The 26,830-nt window shown below is 43.7% G+C and overlaps 1 protein-coding gene across 1 annotated transcript in view; it reads left to right on the plus strand.

Annotated features, from left to right (window-relative positions):
• The window catches only part of ankfn1a (ankyrin repeat and fibronectin type III domain containing 1a), a gene marked incomplete in the record, with an annotated part of 232,233 nt that overhangs the window by 146,460 nt on the left and 58,943 nt on the right, over positions 1–26,830 (plus strand). Inside the window, 3 exon segments of the mRNA XM_029697427.1 lie at positions 6,621–6,831; positions 23,893–24,087; positions 26,206–26,319. Of these exon segments, the coding sequence (XP_029553287.1) occupies positions 6,621–6,831; positions 23,893–24,087; positions 26,206–26,319 (520 nt within the window).

The following is a 26,830-nucleotide window of genomic DNA, read 5'->3' on the forward strand; positions in this document are numbered from 1 at the left end:
GTGACTGGCTAGAGTGGAGGTCTCTCTGCGTATCTGGGACACTGGGTTTAGACAGTGACTGGCTAGAGTGGAGGTCTCTCTGCGTATCTGGGATACTGGGTTTAGACAGTGACTGGCTAGAGTGGAGGTCTCTCTGCGTATCTGGGACACTGGGTTTAGACAGTGACTGGCTAGAGTGGAGGTCTCTCTGCGTATCTGGGACACTGGGTTTAGACAGTGACTCACTAGAGTGGAGGTCTCTCTGCGTATCTGGGACACTGGGTTTAGACAGTGACTGGCTAGAGTGGAGGTCTCTCTGCGTATCTGGGACACTGGGTTTAGACAGTGACTGGCTAGAGTGGAGGTCTCTCTGTGTGTCTGAGGCTTTGGGTTCAGACAGTGACTGGCTAGGCTGGAGGTCTCTCTCTGTCTCGGGAACACTAGGATCAATACAGATTGGGTTGGTGTGTATTGTCCCATTTCCTGTAATTGGTTTATAATTTCTTGAGAACAGTGGGCGGCCCATAGAATTAGAATATGAGTAATTTAATAGGATCTCTATGAGGCAGCCCTTCTGATTGTAAGCCCGAGAGTAGAGGAGACCGAGAGGCACAAAATACAACAAGGCTGCTTTCATAATGGGCATCTGCATCCACTGATTTGGCCTAATTTTTGGGCTAGCTCCAAAAGAAATGCTGGCAGCCAGACAGAAGCCAAACGTGAGTTGTCTTGGAGGTGTGGTTTGATGTGGGTGTTTCTTGGGTGTGTCCTTACCACCACTAAGACACGCCCATCTGTCAGAACCTTGCTCACAGCTATTTATCACAACAAAGAAACCTCCTGCAGATTGAGTTCCAAATCTACAGGTAGATGTGTGGTGAGATGCCGGACGAAGCTTTGAATAGGTCAGTAGCCTTCAGAGTAATATGAGAAGAATGCAATTCCTGAATTTATGTAGATATTCTAAACTAAGTGTTTTCAAATGTAGTAACAGGTCCATGTAGAATAAACAACCCTTTACATAATACCATAGAAGCAGTGTTCTGCATATAACAATGTCCACCTTTCACTTTTCATTGTTATTCCCAGACGATACAGACACTGTGCCTTTCAGCATTTTGCCTGCTGGTAACGGGGCTACTTTGGCAAACATGTCAGAGTGGTTATACCTTCCTGTGTGGTGTCCCGTCTACAACAGCAGATTCCTGATCCTTCTGCAGAATACATAGGGTTTCTCCCTCCCCATATTGACTGATACCGTTCAATTAAAGTGCTGACTCCATACATATTTCTGTGAACACATACTGTACACACATAGTCACTGTTCTATTACCAAAGGCAGTTAGAATAGGTCATATCTGACACAGAAGCAGGTACTGTTGAAGTTTGAAGAGGTCAGATAAAACGTAACCAATTATTGTCTCCCCGTCAAACGACCGAGGCTGGCATCTTCCAAAAGGATCTACAGTCCTGCCCATCTGTAGAAATAGGCAGAGTTGAGGCAGAGTTCATCAGTGACGGATGGAATGATAAGGGTGGTGCAAATACTGGCCATTTCTGCTGTACTGTATTATTAGTAAATACCTTCAGTCCCACATTGTGGATGTGTTGAGTGCCAGGTCTCTCTCCATTCAGGGACGTCAGTATCAAGCCTGTCTGTCGGTCAGGACTCCATCACATCACCTTGCAAGTCTCCCAGTGCTGACTCTATAGATGCATCTGTGAACACATACACAGTCACTGTTCTATTACCAATGGCAGTTAGGATAGGTGATATCTGACAAACAAACATGCTGTTTGATCAGGTCAGACTAAACCTACCTAATTCTGGTCTCCCTATCGACGGAGACAGGCAAGAGGTGAGGCTGGAGGTAAGGTCTTTACCAGCGCCCTGTTGATGGGCATGGCAGCGTAGATCAGCTCCTGGCCCCTCATCAAAGATACCTCTCAGTCACACACAGAGCACTGATTACGTTATCAATGGTGGTTATGATTAGCATGGTGGAACCAACTTGATCGCCACATTCACCTTTCTATTTCACTTCAGATGCCATATGTGAAGTGAAATAGAGGCTGCTTCCACCAGGCTAGGTTATGGTGAATTGGGAGAAAATTCAAAACAGTTTTGACCTTTGACTAGGTCAAATGTCACCAACCTGATTCACGTGTCCTCCCTGTTCCATTTATAGGAATACTCACAGCGAGGTCATGTCTATGTGATGCTGAGGGTCCCCTTGCTGGTCTTCTCTATGTTGCATGTTCGGCTGCAAACTAGACATCTCTCAAACAACTGCAGCAGGCAATCCTCATAAACAATGTACTTCCTCATCTGATGAGGTGGTGTTGACAGGGAGGGCCTGTGACAAGGTGATACAATAGACAGCCAAGTGGTAAATTGCATTTTGTTATAAAGAAAGGACAACGCTTTTTTATATTGCACTTCACAACCAAAACGACTCTACTACTTGTACTGTATCAGCTTGGATGGGTAATTAACCTATTAGTTTTTTTATACAACATTTCACATAACACACATTGTTGTTGATGAAGCCGTCTGTGTCATCAGGATAGTAACTCGGGTCAAGCTAATTCTAGGTCGTCGTTAGTTACCACAGCCACAAAGTCACAAATCCCACCTATTTCTACAATTTATCTTCTTAAAATGTGATTTTATAAGTAACTCTAACCTTAACCACGCTGCTAACCTTATTCCCGAACCATAACCTTAAATTAAGACCAAAAAGCACTTTATTGTTTTCATAAGTTTTTACAATGTAGCCAATGTTGACTTTGTGGCTGTGGTAACTAGTGGAAACCCTAATTATATACTTTACAGATGTAGACTGAGTATATCTCCAGATTAGATTCAGGCTGGTAAAGCTGTTACGGTTTGCTATTAGTTCACTGTATTGGTGAGACTCAGACATGAGTTAGCTACCACCATAGCTGCATCCATTATTTAGTTTTGCCCTAGACAATACAGAATACACTTGTATGAGCTACGAACTGACCTGCGAATCTGACTTGTAAACTAGCATTAACCTCCCTAGTCAACAGCCAGTGGAATTGTGTGGCGCGAAATACAAATACCTCATAAATGCTATAACTTCAATTTCTCAAACATATGACTATTTTACACCATTTTAAAGACAGACTCTCGTTAATCTAACCACACTGTCCGATTTCAAAAAGGCTTTACAGCGAAAGCAAAACATTAGATTATGTCAGGAGAGTACCCTGCCAAAAATAATCACACAGCCATTTTCAAAGCAAGCATATATGTCACAAAAACCAAAACCACAGCTAAATGCAGCACTAACCTTTGATGATCTTCATCAGATGACACTCCTAGGACATTATGTTATACAATACATGCATGTTTTGTTCAATCAAGTTCATATTTATATCAAAAAACAGCTTTTTACATTAGCATGTGATGTTCAGAACTAGCATACCCACCGCAAACTTCCGGTGAATTTACTTAATTACTCACGATTAACGTTCACAAAATACATAACAATTATTTTAAGAATTATAGATACAGAACTCCTTTATGCAATCGCGGTGTCCGATTTTAAAATAGCTTTTTTGCGAAAGCACATTTTGCAATATTCTGAGTAGATAGCCCGGCCATCACGGCTAGCTAATTTGACACCCACCAAGTTTGGCCCTCACCAAACTCAGATTTACTATAAGAAGAATTGGATTACCTTTGCTGTTCTTCGTCAGAATGCACTCCCAGGACTTCTACTTCAACACCCAATGTTGTTTTGGTTCGAAATAATCCATAGTTATATCCAAATACCTCCGTTTTGTTCGTGCGTTCAGGTCAGTATCTGAAGGGTGATGCGCGAGCGCATTTCGTGACAAGAAATGTCAAAATATTCCATTACCGTACTTCGAAGCATGTCAAATGCTGTTTAAAATCAATTTTTATGCTATTTTTCTCGTAAAATAGCGATAATATTCCAACCGGGCGACGTTGTATTCATTCAAAGAGAGAAAGAAAAACATGGAGAATTCACATGAACATGCATCTCCAGTGTCAATGTTCTCAGCCTGACCACTCACAAAATCTACTGTTTTTCGCCCAGAGACTGGAGAGATGTCATTCCACTTTCTGGCGCCTTCTGAGAGCCAATGGAAGCCTTAGAAAATGTCACGTTACAGCAGAGATGCTGTATTTTCGATAGAGATGCCACAGAAGGAGAACAAATTGTCAGACAGGGCACTTCCTGTATGGAAGCTTCTCAGGTTTTGGCCTGCCATATGAGTTCTGTTATACTCACAGACACCATTCAAACAGTTTTAGAAACTATAGAGTGTTTTCTATCCAAATCGACTAATTATATGCATATTCTCGTTTCTGGGCAAGAGTAGTAACCAGTTTAAATCGGGTACGTTTTTTATCCGGCCGTGCAAATACTGCCCCCTAGCCCCGATAGGTTATTAAGGAAGAGTTGCCTCACTAGCTAGCTAGCCTCCCTCGCTAGCATTATCAAATGATAACGTTACATAACCCAGTAGTATCTAGACAATACAGAAACTTATATGAGCTATGACCTAACTAAGTTGTAATGAGGTAGCTAGATAGCTACCTGCATAACCAACAATAACATTATATAACATCATTAGCTAAGTTATACCAGAGAGGTCACTATATTCCAGTACCTCTGGTTATACTCACCACCACCGGTTGTTGCACACCAAGCTAGAGTCAGTGTTGCCAACGTCATGTCATTGCGTGATAACGTAAAACTGCGTCATTACGTAGAATACACAATAACGTTACTTCGCGTTATTTCTCCGTTACTTCTCCATTACTTAGCTCTTTAAACTCTAGAGCTGATGTGTCTCAATCTGATGATAAATTCCACCTGGCTACACTTTATCTCACATACAGGTTGTCGTTAACTCCTCCTTAAAGCTAGATTCCTCAATTGGCAAAACTGCCACGTCCGTTTGGGATGGTACAAAAACAAAGAAGTTACTGAAAACAATGAACAGTGTTTTTTTTCTCTGACATCATTGCATGCACGATGGAACAGTAGAATATATACTGCAACTTTTTTTGTACCACGCTGCCGGACGCTCATCTGCTCCGTTTCATCAATAAAATAAAAACAATGACAAAGGTGCTGGGGCCAACAGTGGCATTGTTTCTCCAAAAGTACGGATTCAATATTTAAAACCTTTTAAATATAAATAGACATACCCAAAAGTAATGCAAGCCACTTTGATCTACAGTGTCCACAGATCAATTTATAAGCGAAAATATCAGTCGGAATCGGTACCTAGAAACACACTAGTCCCCTATTACCGCTTCAACACTTTCACTGCAATGCTACCTCCTTCTCTTCATCCCTTTTCTCTCACTTTCTCACTTTCCGTTGCCTTTCCTTAGCCTCTCTCTCTCTCTCTCTCTCTCTCTCTCTCTCTCTCTCTCTCTCTCTCTCTCTCTCTCGACTGATTCTGTTGTAGTTGGTTTCTAAATGCAACTGCTTTTAGAGCAAATGTTCTAACAGGTTTTTCATTATACAGGCGCACACAAACACACACACAAACACACACACACACACACGCTTCTCATTAGTCCTCCAGGCGTATATATTTCGATCACGCTGAACGATAACCTACCATTATCTGTATCACATTCAGTGTGATACAGATAATGGTATCACACTGAATGTGTGATACCAGGGACCGTCTCGCAGGCAAACCGACGACCCAGGGACCCCATCATACAATCCAAAAAAAATATTGTTTTCACGTCTGGTCTTATCGTCAGGTGAATGATCATGGCAGGAAGAAGTAATGTTTTTCATTATTTTTACTTTCCCACATTATAATTAGGAGATGAAGTATAAACTCCAACATAGCCTATTAATAACTAGAAAAGGTATAGTATCTCCAAATACATTTTCGCTAAGAGCAGCTGTTTAGCAGGTTAGAGGTTAGCGATGTGTTGTCAAAAATGTATATCCAAGTAAAGAAAGCTTTCCAGCAGCACTTGCCGCACTGATAACCTATTCGTGGGTGCTTGTTCAAAGCCTATTTCAGATACTCCAGTTAGTGTAATTTGCTGAATAATAGTTCAGAAATAGTTGACATAATTAGAAATAAGATATTCTCCTTTTTTCTACTGTAGGTATGTCATAAAAAATGTGTATATTCTGTTGTTGCTAGCGATATTGATAAAAACATTTTAAATACGTTTTTTCTCTGACCTACTGCAGTACCTATGCGGAACCCTGGTTGAATAATCTTTAATGTTACCGCTTCAGCACTTTCACTGCAGTTTTACCTCCTTCTCTTCACCTCTCTTCTCTCACCTTCTCACTTTCCTTTCCCTCTCTCTCTTTCTCACTCTCTCTCTCATGTACCGTCACCATGTCACCTCTCATCTCGATGGTCCAATTGTCACACATCAATTATCACACAGGAACTTGGCAATCATTCTACTTAATGTTGTTGCTTTGTCTGCCTTGGTTTCAGCTTTGGGTGTGTTTTTAAAAGCGTGTTTAGTACTGTTGATGATTGATGATGGTGATGACGATGATAATGCTGCTGATGAGGATGACGTCAACGATGATGATGTTTGTATTCTGACGTGTGTGTGTCCCTCCTCTTCTCTCCTCTAGAGCATGCAAGGTAGTGAGTGTCTGTTTGAGGCGGTGGAGCAGCAGGATCTAGATGCTGTCCAGATCCTTCTCTACCAGTACACAGCTGAGGAGCTGGACCTCAGCACACCCAACAGCCAAGGGTTAACACCGCTAGATATCGCCATCATGACCAACAACACCCCCATAGCCAAACTACTGCTGAAGGCCGGCGCCAAGGAGAGCCCTCACTGTGAGTGTACACTACATAGGGCACACTGAGTACACACTTAGTAGGGTATACTAAGTACACACTATGGAGGGTGCAATGGGAGTATTCACACTAATTAGTGCAACCTTCCGACTCAAAGTCCAGCATTGAAACTTGGTGCAGTATCCAGATTGCCATACCTGCATACCGACTTTGTGCCATACCGGCATATTCGAAAATACCAGCACTGAACACAAGGGCCGCTGTTTTCAAACCCCACTGATGCTCTGTAATCCGAAGGTTAGCAATGCTAACAAGTACATGTAAAATCCCATAAATAATGCTAACTAAACGAGCGCATTGCAAACATTTTGTACAGTTTCTGACCTAAACTATACAAGTAACTCAAATGTTTACATGTTACATTTAACCATTATTTAACTAGGTGAGTCAGTTAAGAACAAATTCATATTTAGAATGAAGGCCTACACCGGCCAAACCCAGACAACGCTGGGCCAATTGTGCGCCACCCTATGGGACTCCCAATCACAGCCGGTTGTGATACAGCCTGGATTCGAACGAGGGTGTCTGTAGTGACGCCTCTAGCACTGAGATGCAGTGCCTTAGACTGCTGCGCCACTCGGGAGCAAATATGCTACTCACAGTTTGCTGCACGCACAACACAAATATTAGCCAGCAAGGCTCTTGATCCAGGAGGGGTTTCTCTGCTGTTACCAAGCGAATGCTTGATTTTGGAAGAAGCTAACTACTTAGCTAGATAGCTAACTATCTTCTAAATTAGCTAACCAAATGCACAACTGCAGAGCATTAAGCACATTTTAGACAGATAACTTAATAGTTGTAAGATATCTAGCTGGCAAACATTTAGTTGTGAATTCCATAGTGTAATTAGATCTCCTGGCACATGCTGAAGAACAGTGAATTACTCACAAGGCTCCGGTCTCTCGTTGTTGTGTGCTCGTAAACAAACACCACCTGACTGGGGGACTACTGTAAGCATCGTAATAATGTGACAGGTGAAATGAAGAATGCAATGCTTTATCTCCTAACGTATCGCACAAGTTGACTGCAGGTATTTACTTAAAAAGTAGCTGCACATATTCAAACTTCAAAGAAATGGTTTCAACGGTATTGAAAAACCAACTATTCAGACCCTTTACTCAGTATTTTGTTGAAGCACATTTGGCAGCGAATACAGCCTCAAGTCTTCTTGGGTATGATGCTACAAATTTGGCACACCTGTATTTGGGGATTTTCTCCCATTCTCCTCTGCAGCTCCTCTGAAGCTCTATCAAGTTGGATGGGGAGCGTTGCTGCACACACAGCTATTTTCAGGTCTCTCCAGAGATGTTCGATCGGGTTCAAGTCCAGCTCTGGCTAGGCCACTCAAGGACGTTCAGAGACTTGTCCCGAAGCCACTTCTGCGTTGTCTTGGCTGTGTGCTTAGGGTCATTGTCCTGTTGGAAGGTGAACCTTCGTTCCAGTCTGAGGTCTTGAGGACTCTGGAGCAGGTTTTCATCAAGGATCTCTCTGTACTTTGCTCAGTTCATCTTTGCCTCGATCCTGACTATTCTCCCAATCACTGCCGCTGAACAACATCCCCACAGCATGATGCTGCCACCACCATGCTTCACCGTAGGGATGGTGCCACGTTTTCTCCAGACGTGACACTTGGCATTCAGGCCAAAGAGTTCAATCTTGGTTTCATCAGACCAGAGAATCTTGTTTCTCATGGTCTGGGAGTCTTTAGGTGCCAAGCAGGCTGTCATGTGCCTTTTACTGAGGAGTGGCTTCCATCTGGCCACTCTACCATAAAGGCCTGATTGGTGGAGTGCTGCAGAGATAGTTGGTCCTTCTGGAAGGTTCTCTCATCTCCACAGAGAGCTCTGTCAGAGTGACCATGGGCTCTGACCAAGGCCCTTCTCCCCCGATTGCTCAGTTTGGCCGGGTGGCCAGCTCTAGGAAAAGTCTTGGTGGTTCCTCAAAAGAATGATGGAAGCCACTGTGCTCTTGGGGACCTTCAATGCTGCAGAAATATTTTGGTACCCTTCCCAGATTTGTGCCTTGACACAATCCTGTCTCGGAGCTGTACGGACAATTTCTTCAAACTCATGGCTTGGTTTTTGCTCTGACATGCACTGTCAACTGTGGGATCTTATATAAACAGGTGTGTGCCTTTCCAAATCATGCCCAATCTTTTTAATTTACCACAGGTGGAGTCCAATCAAGTTGTAGAAGCATCTCAAGGATGATCAATGGAAACAGGATGCACCTGAGCTAAATTTCGAGTCTCATAAGTGAAGGGTCTGAATACTTATGTAAATAAGGTATTTCTGTAAAACAAAATTGCTGAGGACATTTTTATATTTAATCAATTTTAGAATAAGTCTGTGACGTAACAAAATGTGGAATAAGTCAAGGGGTCTGAATCATTTCCAAAGGCACTGTATATACTGAACAAAAAATATAAACGCAACATGCAACAATTTCAACGATTTTACTGAGTTGCAGTTCATATAAGGAAATCAGTCAATTTAAATAAATAAATTAGGCCCTAATCACAGGATTTCACATGACTGGGCAGGGGAGCGGCCTTGGATGGGCCTGGGAGGGCATAGGCCCACCCACTGGGGAGCAAGGCCCAGCCAATCAGATTTCGTTTTTCCCCACAAAAGGGTTTTATTACCGACAGAAATACTCCTCAGTTTCATCAGCTGTCCGGGTGGCTGGTCTCAGACGATCTCGTCGGTGAAGAAGCCGGATGTCGAGGTCCTGGGCTGGCGGGGTTACAGGTGGTCTGCGGTTGTGAGGCCAGTTGGACCTACTGCCAAATTCTCTTATGGTAGAGAAGTTAACATAAAATTATCTGACAAAAGCTCTGGTGGACATTCCTGCAGTCAGCATGCACGTTCCCTCAAAACTTGAGACATCTGTGACATTGTGTTATGTGACAAAACTGCACATTTTATAGTGGCCTTTTATTGTCCGCAGCACAAAGTGCACCTGTGTAATGATCATACTGTTTAATCAGCTTCTTGATATGCCACACCTGTCAGGTAGATTAATGATCTTGGCAAAGGAGAGAGAAATGTTCAACATTTGAGAGAAATACGCTTGCATATGGAACATTTCTGGGATCTTTTATGTCAGCTCATGAAATCATGGGACAAACACTTTACATGTTGCGTTTATGTTTTTCTTCATGAAATGACGTTGAGCCAACGTCGAATAGACATTGAATTGATGTCTGTGCCCAGTGGGATGATGTCGGTCAGAAAATCCCTTTGTGTCCCACTGAATGTAAGGTGTGTACATTAGCGATACATTGCACAGACTGGGTTTTACTCTGTCAATTAAATGTTGACAGGCAGGGCTAGGGGATAAGCTGTCCGGTCTCAGGTTTTAGTCAACACATCAGTAACACAAAAGAAAGTGTACTGTAGCTGGTCCGCTAACAGTATGTCTGTTTTGAGGAGTACATGTTATCAAAATAATGAAATGCTTGATTTGCCAATTATCTTGAACTGATCTGAACTGATGGAACTTGGCTTGGCAGTGTTAGAACCTTATTCAAGTGTTCCATTCTCTGAAGCTGTTCATGTCTGGCAGACACGACCCACATGGTCTGGACTGGAGTCTATTGGTGCAATATTCTCCCAGAAATGTAGAGATGTTTGATAGGTTCTCTCAGACGTGTTGTTTTCCTGGGGGGTTGAGACCTAGATTTGGATTTGAAACTCCAACAGTTGTAATGGAAGAGGGCGGAGTTTGTGTACTGTACAAAACCAGCTCTTATCCTGTCCAGGAATGTTGGACAAGGTAAGAACCACCTGTCTAGGAGAGGTGGAGGAGGGAGGGATGGAGGGAAAGAGCTGAGGGAGCTTATTCAAGCCCAGTAAGGTGAGAGCGTGGCTGGGTTGCAGACACAAACACAGCCCCTGTCTGGGTCAATCCCACACCACAGCACCACCACTCATGCTTTCCTCCATTCTGTATTGTGTCCTACACAGGAGGGACAACTCAAGGGGGTGGAGGGTTGGGAGTGACTGGTCCATTAGCCAGTCACTAGGGTTATCTCAAGTACTACAGGTACATACTAATATTAAATAGATAACCATGGATCAAAGGCAAGCGTAAAGTAGTCTGGCTGATACCAAACTCAAAGTCCTCCTGACTTCCGAAAAAAAGAAAGTGTGTGTGTGTGTGTGTGTGTGTGAGAGAGACTGCGTCTGCTCCACTCCATGGTAGTGACAGGTCTGTCTGGGGTGAAACAGTGGCCACTTTAGAGTCTCCCTCTCCCAGGTTAAAGGAGGGGCTGCTGGGCCTCCCCACGTTCCAACTGAAAAGCCCTAACAAGGTTTGGCATTTAATGGTTTAACTTTTCCAATGATGCATGTAACCGCCCGCCAATTATAACTAAGTGATTTATTGTCCTCCGGAGCTAAGAGCAGAGCGAGCTGAGCTTTTTTATAAACACGCACGCAGATGCGCACCCACTCACACACTTTCAGGCAGGCACACACACCTCTCTCTCTCTCTCCCTCTCCTCACTGTGGTACAATTTGATCGTTGTAAACAAACAGAGGGGTAAACATGGATCAGTTTTTCCTCCTGGGAATTTATGCTTTATGTTGCTGTCATTCCTCAAGTGCCAAGTAAATCCATCAGACAGGGTCTGACAGGCCGGGTTGGCTGGGCTGGGTTGGGGTGGTGGGGTGGAGGGGGATGGGGGTTAATTTACGAGTCCTTCAGGGTCCCAGTCGACTATATTTAGGCCCACCGCTCCCCATCCCGCCGTAGTGCTCACCAGCCAGCAGGCAGGCCAGACAATGGACCAGTGTGTGAGTATGTTTGTGTGTGTGTATGTGTGCGTGCTTGTGTGCATGCGTTCCCGTGTGTGTGTATGGCTAGATGGACAGATCTGCATGTTCATTTATAGCCCAATCAATTAACCTCCGCCTGCATCGGCTTGTCACTCCTGAAGAGGCAGGAAATTGCACCTAGACAAGGCTCATATGACTGGACTCTTTTCCACTGCAGCCCAGACTCAGGATGGCCCCCAAATAGCACCCTATTCCTTATCTAATCCCTATAGGCTCTGGTCAACAGTAGAGAACTATATAAGTATAGACCCTCATCAAAAGTAGTGTACTACATAGGGTATAGGGTGCCATTTGCGACGCAGTTTCAGACTTACCTCAGACCCCCAGGTATAGAGGCAGAGAGATGGAGAGATCACTGGGCTGGAGATAGAATACTTATTCTGTCATTCCCTCTTTCTCTCTCTCTCTCTCACTCTCTCTCCATCCCTCCCCTCTCTCTATCCCTTCCCCTCTCTCTCCCTCCTCCACCCCTTTCCTCCATCCCTCCCTCCCCAGGGGGTAGGTGCAGGGTGAGAGGGCCGTGAAAGAGGGTCTTCTTCTGCAGATGTGTTTATGTGTTTATGTTGCTGTCATGGTCGGTGACTAAGGCTGGGTCCCAGAGAGAGAGAGAACATACAGCACTGTACTACTGCAGGGAAAGGAGGAGAAGGAGAGGAGGGCTGGCAACCTGCAAGGAGGGCTAGGGTTTTACCATGACAAATCTGTGTGTGTGTGTGGGGGGGGGGGTCGAACACACGCTGTCTGTGTGTTCCTCCAAGGGGAGTGCTACTAGTCTCTCCTCTCTTTTTGGTACTCCGCACATTGAACCATTTAAGACAGTGTGAAACGTTGTTTTCTCTCACTGAAACATGGGCTCTTTTCAGTCTCTAATGCTGACCTGTGTTCTGTATCCCATAGTAACTTGTGTTCTGTATCCCATAGTAACGTGTGTTCTGTATCCCATAGTAACTTGTGTTCTGTATCCCATAGTAACTTGTGTTCTGTATCCCATAGTAACGTGTGTTCTGGATCCCATAGTAACTTGTGTTCTGTATCCCATAGTAACTTGTGTTCTGTATCCCATGTTAACCTGTGTTCTGTATCCCATAGTAACGTGTGTTCTGTATCCCATAGTAACGTGTGTTCTGTATCCCATAGTAACGTGTGTTCTGTATCCCATAGTAACCTGTGTTCTGTATCCCATAGTAACGTGTGTTCTGTATCCCATAGTAACGTGTGTTCTGTATCCCATAGTAACGTGTGTTATGTTGACCTGTGTTCTGTATCCCATAGTAACGTGTGTTCTGTATCCCATAGTAACGTGTGTTCTGTATCTCATAGTAACGTGTGTTCTGTATCCCATAGTAACGTGTGTTCTGTATCCCATAGTAACGTGTGTTCTGTATCCCATAGTAACGTGTGTTATGTTGACCTGTGTTCTGTATCCCATAGTAACGTGTGTTCTGTATCCCATAGTAACGTGTGTTCTGTATCTCATAGTAACGTGTGTTCTGTATCCCATAGTAACGTGTGTTCTGTATCCCATAGTAACGTGTGTTCTGTTGACCTGTGCTCTGTATCCCATAGTAACGTGTGTTCTGTATCCCATAGTAACGTGTGTTCTGTATCCCATAGTAACGTGTGTTCTGTATCCAATGGTGACCTGTGTTCTTTCCTCTGTTCCATGGTCCTCCTCTCTGATCCCACCGCTATTATTATCAGTCTGTTTGTGTTCTAGTTGTCAGCTGTAACAAGCAAGTGGAGCTGCAAGGTCTTTGACCTGTTCCTCTTTGAGTGGCCCCGATAACAGAAAGCACAGCACTCTTGCAGTTTTTTTTAATGAGCCTCACTTTCATGCAGCTGGTGCAAAAAGGACTAGAGTTCTTAATCTGTTGGTTTGAAACTGGAGATAAATGGAAGAGTAGAGCAGGCTTTCTTTATAGGATATCTTGCTGATGTCGGTACACTGTACTTTCCTAACAGCCACTTTTCAGATCCACCCCTGCCATTCCTGCATACATCAAGGCAGCAGCATGGGAACATGCCTCTCTCAGCACAGTTCCATCCTATTGTACAGCAAGCCAAGGAAGTGTTAATAAGGTCATGTGTAACAATAAAAGGGTTGTTCCACTCTCGTACGGACTCAGGAGAGGCGAAGGTCAAGAGCCATGCATCCTCCGAAACACGACTAGCCAAGCCGCACTGCTTCTTGACACACTGCTCGCTTAACCAGCCGCACCAACATGTTGGAGGAAACACTGTCCAACTGGTGGCCGTGTCATAGTGCATGTGCCCGGCCCACCACTGGAGTAGCTAGAGCACAATGGGACAAGCACATCCCGGCCGGCCAGACCCCCCCCAAACCCTAACAACACTGGGCCAATTGTGTGACACCTCATGGGTCTCCCGGTCACAGCTGGCTGCGACACAGCCCGGGATCAAACCCGGATCTGTAGTGATGCCTATAGCACCGCGTTGCAGTGCCTTAGACCGCTGTGCCACTCGGGAGGCCCACAATGTGGCTTTTGACATTATCGATCATAGTCTGCTGCTGGAAAAACCTGAGCACACTGTTCAGTCGTGTGGTCAGGTACCACAAAGAGGGACTTAGGAAAATTACAATTGGCTCAGAACAGGGCAGCACGGATGGCCCTTAAAAGTACACGGGGAGCTAACAATGATATGCATGTTAATCTCTCATGGCTCAAAGTGGAAGAGAGATTGACTTCATCGCTACTTGTTTTTGTAAGAAGTGTTGACATGCTGAATGCTCCGAGGTGTCTGTTTAAACTACTAGCACACAGCTCACACACCCATGCATACCCCACAAGACACGTCACCAGAGGTCTCTTCACAATCCCCAAGTCCAGAACAGACTCTGGGAGGTACACAGTACTACATAGAGCCATGACTACATGGAACTCTATTCTACATCAGGTAACTGATGCAGGCAGTAGAATCATTTATTTTAAAAAACAGGTAAAAATACACCTTATGGAACAGGGGGACTATGAAGAGACACACACAAAGTTGCAGACACAAGCATACGCACACAAGCTCTAGCACACACACTCTACACACACGTAAATTGTAATATTGTTGTATGGTGGTTTTATACAGTTTGTGTTGTAGATATGTAGTGGTGTAAATGTTATGATGTACTGTTTTCTCTTTTTGTATATGTAATGTAAGTGCCTTAGTGTGGGGATCCAGGACGGGTTGGATTTAGTGCGGGTTGGATAAACATTTGCAGGACAGAAATATTTTGCTGATCACCGGCAAGGTAGCTAGCTAAGTTATTTATGAACATTTTATTTGTGATTTACCGGAGATCCACCAAAAAGCAGCTATATCCTCTATAAATACGACATTAAATACAAAGTTGTTCTTGTTCTATAATTGAGAATTTCAATAAGCATTTTTCTACGGCTGGCCATGCTTTCCACCTAACTACCCCTACTGCATTCAACAGCACTGCACCCCCCACAGCTACTCGCCCAAGCCTCCCCCATTTCTCCTTCTCCCAAATCCATTCAGCTGATGTTCTGAAAGAGCTGCAAAATCTGGACCCCTACAAATCAGCTGGGCTTGACAATCTGGACCCTTTCTTTCTAAAATTATCTGCCGAAATTATTGCAACCCCTATTACTAGCCTGTTCAACCTCTCTTTCGTGTTGTCTGAGATTCCCATAGATTGGAAAGCAGCTGCTGTCATCCCCCTCTTCAAAGGAGGTGACACTCTTGACCCAAATTGCTACAGACCTATATCCATCCTACCCTGCCTTTCTAAGGTCTTCGAAAGCCAAGTCAACAAACAGATTACCGACTATTTCGAATCCCACCGCACCCTCTCCGCTATGCAATCTGGTTTCAGAGCTGGTCATGGGTGCACCTCAGCCACGCTCAAGGTCCTAAACGACATCGTAACCGCCATCGATAAGAAACAATACTGTGCTGCCGTATTCATTGACCTGGCCAAAGCTTTTGACTCTGTTAATCACCACATCCTCATCGGCAGACTTAGTAGCCTTGGTTTCTCAAACGATTGCGTCGCCTGGTTCACCAACTACTTCTCTGACAGAGTTCAGTGTGTCAAATCGGAGGGCCTACTGTCTGGACCTCTGGCAGTCTCTATGGGGGTACCACAGGGTTCAATTCTTGGGCCAACTCTTTTCTCTGTATACATAAATGATGTCGCTCTTGCTGCTGGTGAATCTCTGATCCACCTCTACGCAGACGACACCATTCTGTATACTTCTGGCCCTTCTTTGGACACTGTGTTAACAACCCTCCAGACGAGCTTCAATGCCATTCAACTCTCCTTCCGTGGTCTCCAACTGCTCCTAAACACCAGTAAAACTAAATGCATGCTCTTCAACCGATCGCTGCCTGCACCTGCCCGCCCATCCAGCATAACTTCTCTGGACGGTTCTAACTTAGAATTTGTGGACAACTACAAATACCTAGGTGTCTGGTTAGACTGTAAACTCTCCTTCCAGATTCACATCAATCATCTCCAATCCAAAGTGAAATCTAGAATTGGCTTCCTATTTCGCAACAAAGCATCCTTCACTCATGCTGCCAAACATACCCTCGTAAAACTGACCATCCTACCAATCCTCGACTTCGGCGATGTCATTTACAAAATAGCCTCCAATACCCTACTCAACAAGCTGGATGCAGTCTATCACAGTGCCATCCGTTTTGTCACCAAAGCCCCATATACAACCCACCACTGCGACCTGTATGCTCTCGTTGGCTGGCCTTCACTTCATAATCGTCGCCAAACACATTGGCTCCAGGTCATCTACAAGACCCTGCTAGGTAAAGTCCCCCCTTATCTCCGCTCACTGGTCACCATAGCAGCACCCACCTGTAGCACGCGCTCCAGCAGGTATATCTCTCTGGTCACCCCTAAAGCCAACTCCTCCTTTGGTCGTCTCTCCTTCCAGTTCTCAGCTGCCAATGACTGGAACGAACTACAAAAATCTCTAAAACTGGAAACACTTATCTCCCTCACTAGCTTTAAGCACCAGCTGTCAGAGCAGCTCACAGATCTCTGCACCTGTACATAGCCCATCTTTAATTTAGCCCAAACTACTACCTCTTCCCCTACTGTATTTATTTATTTTATTTATTTTGCTCCTTTGCACCATATTATTTATATTTTAACTTTTAACTTTCTTCAAACTACAAATCTACCATTCCAGTGTTTTTCTTGCCATACTTTATTTACTTTGCTACCATGGCATTTTTTTGCCTTTACCTCCCTTATCTCACATCATTTGCTCACATTGTATATAGTCTTATTTTTTTCTACTGCATCATTGATTGTATGTTGTTTTACTCCATGTGTAACTCTGTGTTTTTTGTATGTTGTCGAACTGCTTTGCTTTATCTTGGCCAGGTCACAATTGTAAATGAGAACTTGTTCTCAACTTGCCTACCTGGTTAAATAAAGGTGAAATAAATAAATAAATAAATAAATTAGGTACAACACAAAGATGTGTCTATCTATGGCAGTGGATAAGAAGTATACAAGTGTTTGTGCTAAACCACCACAACGGGTGGCTGGCTGAATTAATTCAACTTTGTCTCGAAGTAAATCTGAAACTTCACTCTTCACATATACAGTTGAAGTCAGAAGTTTACATGCACCTTAGCTAAATACATTTAAACTCAGTTTTTCAAATTCCTGACATTTAATCCTAGTAAAAATTCCCTGTCTTAGGTCAGTTAGGATCACCACTTTATTTTAAGAATGTGAAATGTCAGAATAATAGTAGAGAGAATGATTTATTTCAGCTTTTATTTCTTTCATCACATTCCCAGTGGGTCAGAAGTTTACATACACTCAATTAGTACTTGGTTGCATTGCCTTTAAATTGTTTAACTTGTGTCAAACGTTTCTGGTAGCTTTCCACATGCTTCCCACAATAAGTTGGGTGAATTTTGGCCTATTCCTCCTGACAGAGCTTGTGTAACTGAGTCAGGTTTGTAGGCCTCCTTGCTCGCACACGCTTTTTCAGTTCTGCCCACAAATTTTCTATAGGATGGAGGTTAGGGCTTTGTGATGGCCACTCCAATACCTTGACTTTGTTGTCCATAAGCCATTTTGCCACAACTTTGGAAGTATTCTTTAGGTCATTGTCCATTTGGAAGACCCATTTGCGACCAAGCTTTAACTTCCTGACTGATGTCTTGAAATGTTGCTTCAAAATATCCACATAATTTTCCTACCTCATGATGCCATCTATTTTGTGAAGTGGGCTATTAGCAGGACAATAGACTCACCATGTATTATAATAGCCCATTATGTGCTATTAGCAGGACAATAGACTCTTGCCAACACCTCTCTGTATTTTGATACTTTGTGCAAGGCAAATGATCTGCATGAAAACATTTGTGGATGGGGCCATCACGAGTGGCGCAGTGGTCTGAGACTGCGTTACTACAGATGCTGGTTCGATACCCGTACCGGCTGCGACCAAAGACCCATGAGGCGACGGTGGGCTTTTGGTTTCTCTCCCTCTAAAAACAGAAATAAAAATTATAAATAACAAACTGGCTTTATTTACAAATTAGTAAGAATGCCTCACCCCATGTTCAAGAATGGCCTTTTTCTCGCTCAGTTTAGGTTATTTGAAAACAAAATCATCTCCAAAATATCGTTATTTTTTAAACACGCCATGGAAAGTTGGTTGCAATTTCAGTTTAATCCACCAGACAAGACAAAACAAATAATACAAAAGTATTGTGGTTAAACTCAAATATACTAATTGATTAAAAAAAAAACTTTATTGGGTGTACTAGATTTTCCGTTCATCCTGAAAGCCCTAATCTGCTAATTTAAATGAATAGAGATCCTGGTCATGATGCTCCAGTATTATGTTACAGCATAATCAAAGTGAGGACAATAAGCGATCTACTGTATACTTATGGCTTATTGTAAGCTGAAAGAGACAGCATTCAGAAGTTAAGACAGCGCTGCTCTGAGACTAGCATCGGGACTGGTCTTGATAAATCAATGAGATTTGTATTTTCCCTGAATCTCCTTTTGGGTATTGGTTAGACTACAATCAGGGTGGGGAAATGTTAGAATTATTTTGCTCTTACTGTAGTACTGTAGCCTACTCCCGACCGGTCACGTTGTACAGCGCCACAATGGGATATTAGCAGGACAGTAGATACTTTGTGCAAGGCAATTAATCAGCATTAAAGAATTTGTGGATAGGGCCTCCTGAGTGGACCAGCGGTCTAAGACACTGCAGTGCAATCTGTGTTGCTACAGATGCTGGTTCAATACCCATGCCGGCCGTGACTGGGAGACCCATGAGGTGACAGTGGGCTTTTGGTTTCTCTCCCTCTAAAAACAGAATAATTCTAAAATAACAAACCGGCTTTATTTAGAAATTAGTAAGAATGTCTCACCCCATCTTCAAGAATGTCCTTTTTCTCGCTCATTATTTTTTTAAACAAAGTGATTATTATTATTGTTATTATTTAATTTAGAATTAAATAAAAGCACCTTAGATATTCTCACAGATCCTAACGGAAAATGCCCCTTAGATATTCATTTAGAATCCTCCAATCCTCTAAATCGAATTATTGGTGGAGTCACATCATTGAAAAAAAATATTTTTCTATACACAGTCGTGGCCAAAAGTTTTGAGAATGGCACAACTATTAGTTTTCACAAAGTATGCTGCCTCAGTTTGTATGATGGCAATTTGCATACACTCCAGAATGTAATGAAGAGTGATCAGAGGAATTGCAATTAATTGCAAAGTCCCTCTTTGCCATGGAAATTAACTGAATCCCCAAAAAACATTTCCACTGCATTTCAGCCATGCCACAAAAGGACCAGCTGACATCATGTCAGTGATTCTCTCGTTAACACAGGTGTGAGTGTTGACGAGGACAAGGCTGGAGATCACTCTGTCATGCTGATTGAGTTCGAATAACAGACTGGAAGCTTCAAAAGGAGGGTGGTGCTTGGAATCATTGTTCTTCCTTTGTCAACCATAGTTACCTGCAAGGAAACATGTGCCGTCATCATTGCTTTGCACAAAAAGGGCTTCACAGGCAAGGATATTGCTGCCAGTAAGATTGCACCTAAATCAACCATTTATCGGATCATCAAGAACTTCAAGGAGAGCGGTTCAAATGTTGTGAAGAAGGCTTCAGGATGCCAAAAAAAGTCCAGCAAGCGCCAGGACCATCTCCTAAAGTTGATTCAGCTCCGGGATCACCACCAGTACAGAGCTTGCTCAGGAATGGCAGCAGGCAGGTGTGAGTGCATCTGCACACGCAGTGAGGCGAAGACTTTTGGAGGACGGCCTGGTGTCAAGAAGGGCAGCAAAGAAGCCACTTCTCTCCAGGAAAAACATCAGGGACAGACTGATATTCTGCAAAAGGTACAGGGATTGGACTGCTGAGGACTGGGGTAAAGTCATTTTCTCTGATGAATTCCCTTTCCGATTGTTTGGGGAATCTGGAAAAAGCTTGTCCGGAGAAGACAAGGTGAGCACTACCATCAGTCCTGTGTCAAGCATCCTGAGACCATTCATGTTTGGGGTTGCTTCTCAGCCAAGGGAATGGGCTCACTCACAATGTTGCCTAAGAACACAGCCATGAATAAAGAATGGTACCAACACATCCTCCGAGAGCAACTTCTCCCAACCATCCAGGAACAGTTTAGTGACGAACAATGCCTTTTCCAGCATGATGGAGCACCTTGCCATAAGGCAAAAATGATAACAAAGTGGCTCGGGGAACAAAACATCGATATTTTGGGTCCATGGCCAGGAAACTCCCCAGACCTTAATCCCATTGAGAACTTGTGGTCAATCCTCAAGAAGCAGGTGGACAAAAAAAACAACAAATTCTGACAAACTCCAAGCATTGATTATGCAAGAATGGGCTGCCATCAGTCAGGATTTTGCCCAGAAGTAAATTGACAGCATGCGAGGGCGGATTGCAGAGGTCTTGAAAAAGAAGGGTCAACACTGCAAATATTGACTCTTTGCATCAACTTCATGTAATTGTCAATAAAAGCCTTTGACACTTATGAAATGCTTGTAATTATACTTCAGTATTCCATAGTTACATCTGACAAAAATATCTAAAGACACTGAAACAGCAAACTTTGTGGAAATTAATATTTGTGTCATTCTCAAAACTTTTGGCCACGACTGTACTTTAGGCCTACCGTAGGCGACATGAGTCTCACTAGTGTTAAAAGTGGTGTAGGTCTTATTTATTTAAAAAGCATATTGAAGTTAGAAGCAATAGGATTTGAAGCAATAGCCTATCCGCTGTGGTCAACTATTTCATCACCGTTTCTTGCTGCTCTGAGAGAAGCTTGGGGACTGGTCTTGATAAATCAATGAGATTTTTATTTTCACTGAATCTCCGTTGGTTAGACTACAATTAGGGTGTGGAAATGTTATGCTCTTAGTACTGTAGCTTACTCCCGACCGTCACGTTGTACAGCACCATATTTTCTTAACAGAAACCCTGAGGGTTTTGTTTTTCGTTTTTCTTGGAATAGAAACACTATAATATTAATAAAATTAATTAAGCTAAATTTCTTCAAATCAATCCCATATACTTCTTATAAAAACGTTTTTTAATTCTCTAGTACAGCCAATATTGGCTGTCAAATGCTTCACAAAGATGCCCTCTGGTAGTCAAACTAGCACTAACTGGCATTAATGGTAATTAATGGTAACAAATTCATGGTAACAAAGGCTGACAATTAAATAATGTGCCATAGAATTCTGCGGCAGCCCGCAAGGTGTGCAGCAGAATGATGTAACTTTTACCGGAAGAACCACTGTAAACAAACACTTTATGGCAACCTCGCAATAGAGTATGTTATGACAAGCACAAGCTAGCTGTTCATTATGACAATGTTTTCTTACAGAAACCATATGTACGTTCCACTGTTATTCAATACAAAATGCATTGGCTATAAATTTCAACTGCAAATGGCATGAGCTGATGACTGAAAACATTTATGCAGGCAAATACTTGCCGCTCTAATATTAGTCACACGTTTTCTAATTTAGCTAGCTAGCTAGCTAACATAAGCTTCTTATCTCATCATGAATGCAAGCACATGGCCTGAACGATAGATCTGCGCCAACTGTCTGGCTTTTTGCGAATTGCATATTTGGGAAAACTAACTAAATAAGAACACTAGCTAACATAATAGGCCCAGACAGTAACAGTGTTATTTTTGTATCAAGGACAAGAGTTCACTTTGGCGCCAGTCCAGTATTAGCACATAAGTAGCACAGATTGCTAGCTAAGCTAACTACCTTGCTGGCTAGATCGCTAAGCTAGCTACGTTAACGAAGTGAGAATGTGATGAGGACAGGGCTCCTTGCTTGGTGAAGTGTACTTTTGATTATTTACTTATTCAAATATGCTGGCTATGGCAAGCTACTCACCTTCAAACCACCATACCTACTCTCTCTCTCACACGTTGTGACCTAGGGCTGAATGATTTTTAATGAGCAGCTTTTAGAGGGCCCTCTTCATGCAACCATTGAAAAATACTAAAAATGACCACAAATGAGCAGACATATTTGTTTATTCAATGTATATAATATTGGAGCTTTATCTGTGTAATAAATACCAATTTGACATGTTTTCTTGTTTTTTTAACCAGGCAAGTCAGTTAAGAGCAAATTCTTATTTTCAATGACAGCCTAGGAACAGTGGGTTAACTGCCTTGTTCAGGAGCAGAGCAACAGATTTTTACCTTGTCAGCTCATGGATTTGATCTTGCAGCCTTTTGATTACTAGTCCAATGCGCTAACCACTAGGCTACCTGCCGCCCCACTACGAATATTTCTGTGAAAGGCTAATATTGTCCGATAATATCGGTCAACCGATTTATCAGTCGGGCTCTAATGGATGGCTAGCTTTTTTTTTTACTTACCTTGCCTGTGATAAGGAACATCTTCCTGTCGTGCAAATGCCATATCCGTGGCTCATTCATCCAACCCGTACTGAAATATCTGAAGCCATCAGTGTTTTTGTACGCCTTCAGGCTTTCTCCAGTGTGAAGGGTTGTGTGTAAGGTACATGGAAACATCAGAACATGTTGATTCGGCAGCTTTTCTGTGTTTTCTGTGGCTTAAATGCGTTGAGTGGAGCTAGCTAGCTAGACTTATAATATAGCGGCTGTCTGTGTTATAGTAGCTGAATAGAGCGGCTGTCTGTGTTATAGTAGTTGTGGACAGTGATGAGTCCCACCTTGGTTCCATGGTGATGCAGGCTGAGATGAGGGCAGGGGAACTGTAATTGAAAGATTTGTGGAATCTGTGTGGGTAGCTGGACAGGTAGGATGACTGACAGTGAGGGTGAACAGGTGGTCATGTGTCAGGTGACAGAGGAATGGAGGAGACTGAGGCAGGAATTCCTTTAACCATAAAGTGGTATATTTACTGGGTAGTCTGTGCTGCATAACAAAGGAAACAGAATAACATGTATCCAATCAAATTCATAATCACAAAGATCAAATCATAACAATCATTATTAACATAATTTAGGGAATTCAACAATCCAGTTCATTAAGAAGTCAATAGGAATCATCCGTGAGTAATTTAGGCTCGTAACTATTTTTCATAAATCATGAAAGAATAATACAAACAATGATCGGTTATTCAATCTATAATCGCCATTAGTTGGATATCAGAGTCGATCAGTTCAGCAAACAATGACTTTCTTTTTTCACCCTTTCAAGTGTCTTCATGTGTACATGTCATTTCATTACATATTAACCATATCGATGGCATAATTGGCCTGTGATGATCCGTAGGGCCGTGATCATTGACCATTCACATTACACAATATGATTGGAGCGGTAATAACTCTAAACAACAACCGATGGCCCGCTCTCCCGATCGCAACAGATAGTTCAGATGAAAGGTAACAGATTCGGTGGATTTACGTGGATTCATGGACGAACAGAACTCCTGGATTAGACAGAGTGAAGGAAGAGAAAGCAGCGCGATCAGGCGATGGCGATTTCCTCCTTTTATGGAGTGGAGATCTGTCGGACATTTCCACCTGACCTAATTAAAGCGCCCCTGGCCCAGCTGAGTAAGTGGCAATGAATTAAAGGATTATTCCATCAACTACATGGGCCTTTTCTACAGTAATGTTATGTCTATAACTTTATGTCTGTTTTGTGTCTGTGTTGTAGTTGTAAGTGTGGAGAGTCGCGAGGCCCACCTCGGCAGCCTGGTCATCGAAGCAGAGAGGAAGGCAGGGGAGCTGGCTGCTCAGGCCCAGAAAGAGGGTCTCAGCCTGGAGGCCTGTGACAAAGACAAGCAGCTCCGAGCCTGGGAGTGGAGGAGCAAGCTCTACAAACGCATGAGGACTGGCTTCCAGCATGCTCGTGAGTATGCTGGGACCGTATGTGTGTGTGGGGGGAGGGAGGGAGGGTGCGTGCGTGTGTTAGGACTGCACGAGTCTTGACCAGAGCCCAATGCACAGCCATATTAAGGCAAGGGATGGGGAGAAAGAATACAACAACACATTATAGGGAAGACAAAGAAATGGTCATAGCTGCCACATACCTTAGTGTGGAGTGGTATAGCTTCAACCTTGGACATAAGTGTGACAATTGTTTGCAGGTAAGAATCTTTTATTTTTTGTGTGTTGATATTATCTCTTTTCTATATTTAGTCCTTTTACACAGAACAACTTGATTGTAAGCATGAACCTGACAACCCCAGCACATGTCTTTGTCCACTAGGAGCTCTGATGGCACACACACACACCATGGGAGGTGTCAAGTCTGAGATTGACAGGAGGATTTTGTGTATTTCAAAGGTGCCAGACAGGCTTGGAGGAAATGAGTGAGGTTATTATGGCTGGCAGGTCGTCCAGACTCCACAGTTACGCCCTGTGTGTCCCAAATAGCACCCTCTTCCCTTTATAGGACATGGTGCATAGGGCTCTGGTCAAAAGTAGTGCACTAAACCAGGAATAGGGTGCTATTTGAGACACCGTTCCAAACAGGCCTGGGGGTACAGCCTGCTGGGGAGGAAAGTGGAGCGAATAGAGGGGAGAGTGTTCTATCATCTTGCCAAACATCTCCTATCCATTACTGCTGTGACAAACCATAAAGGAGGATAGGAGCGAGTGTGCATTGGACACATATTTGTTCACGCACACACACAATCCCATACACACACAAACACACACATACACACACTATTTTTGACCTTTGATATTGATGACTGCGTTGTTGAGGAAGAGCTTGCACGTTTCACTGTGCTCTTTACACCTGGAGGTATCCTGTGCACGTGACAAATACACGTTGATTTGATTTGACCACAGGAGGTTAGTGGTGCCTTAATTGGGGAGGACGGGCTCCTGGTAATGTCTGGAGTGGAATCAGTGGAATGGTATCAAATACATCAAACACGTGGTTTCCAGGTGTTTGATGCCATTCCATTTACTCCGTTCCAGACATTATTATGAGCCGTCCTCCCCTCAGCAGCCTCCACTGGATTTGACATACACACACACACATTCTCTCCTCCTCTGTCGGTGCACTGTGAGGTAAATGTTCGTGTTGTGTTTGTGCCCCATCATTTTGTGTGCTCTATCCATCAGTCTGACAAGCATTGTTATGGACTAGGTTAGGTAGTTCAGTTCTAAGGGGCACAGTTAGACACTACACTATCACGTCCACACTCCATCACCAGGTGGCAGCACCGGCCGGGTCAGGTGGCGGCACCGGCCGGGTCAGGTGGCGGCACCGGCCGGGTCAGGTGGCGCGGGTCAGGTGGCGGCACCGGCCGGGTCAGGTGGCGGCACCGGCCGGGGCAGGTGGCGGCACCGGCCGGGGCAGGTGGCGGCACCGGCCGGATCAGGTGGCGGCACCAGCCGGGTCAGGTGCTGTGCTTTTCCTGGAAGTCTTGTTAAGTGTTGATTGTGCACAGGTGTGGGCAATCAGGGATTGGCAATCAGTGAGAGAGGTGGAAAGGAACCTCTCGGCCTGCGAATGTATGTTTTTGTGTTGCGTCTTTAGTTTTGGGCCTTTAGTAGTTTCCCTTTTGTACATATTTATTTTCATAAACTGAACACACAATAATCTGTTTGGGCTGGCCGGCCAAGGGGAGTACACTGACTTCTCACGTAAATGCACATGTTAAATCAGGTTACAGACCATTTAGCTAGAGCTAGGACTGCCTAGACTTGTAACAATATCAGTAGGTTAGCTCAGGGGTTTCATAACAGCATACACATGATGAAAAACTATCTGTCCTTAATGTACTCTAAAACCAGCACAGCCAGAGGAGGACTGGCCACACTCCTCGGAACTTGGTTCTTCTTCAGGTTTCTTCCTAGGTTCCTGCCTTCTAGGAAGTTTTTCCTAGCCACTGTGCTTCTGCCTCTGCTTTGCTTGCTGTTTTGTTTTTTTTGCTGGGTATCTGTAAAGCACTTCGTGCCAACTGCGGATGTAAAAAGGGCATTTCTAAAATGATGAATATTTTTTTGGTAGGTGTGCCGGAGCCCCCGTCTGCAGTGGGTCTGTGTGTAACCAGTAGCTCCTCTCTCACAGTTACCTTCCAGGAACCCCACTGTCTCAATTCTGCTGTGGTCACCAAGTACAGAGGTACACACACACACACACACACACACACACACAGACGCACGCGTACACACACACACAAACACACAGACGCGCGGACACACACATGAAAGGAACTGCAATTTAGAAAGGAAACTAAATGGGTAGGAACAAATAAATGATTGTTGCTTTTCATTGTTACTTTTTCCCTCTGTATTTTCTCTCATGCTCTGTCTCTCTTCTCTCCCCCCTCTCTCTGTCTTGCTTCTCTCTCCCTCCTCTCTGTCTCTGTCTCTGTCTCCCCTTTCCTATTCTCCTTTCCTCTGCAATTGATTTGGACCCCCTGTGCCACGTCTGTCTGTTGTCTCACTAACCTGGTTCCCTCCAGCCCTGTGGGATGACAGTAAATCTATTAACAATTGCCATGACTGATATTGACTTATTCCCCTCTCCTCCCTACCCGTCCCTCCACCATCCCTATCTCCCTCCAAGCTACAATTACGTGGGGTGACAGTGAGACTATTAAATATCCCTATACCATCCTCTACTCTAATCC

This window comes from Salmo trutta, chromosome 18 (genome assembly GCF_901001165.1).
Source record: "Salmo trutta chromosome 18, fSalTru1.1, whole genome shotgun sequence".
NCBI lineage: Eukaryota > Metazoa > Chordata > Actinopteri > Salmoniformes > Salmonidae > Salmo > Salmo trutta.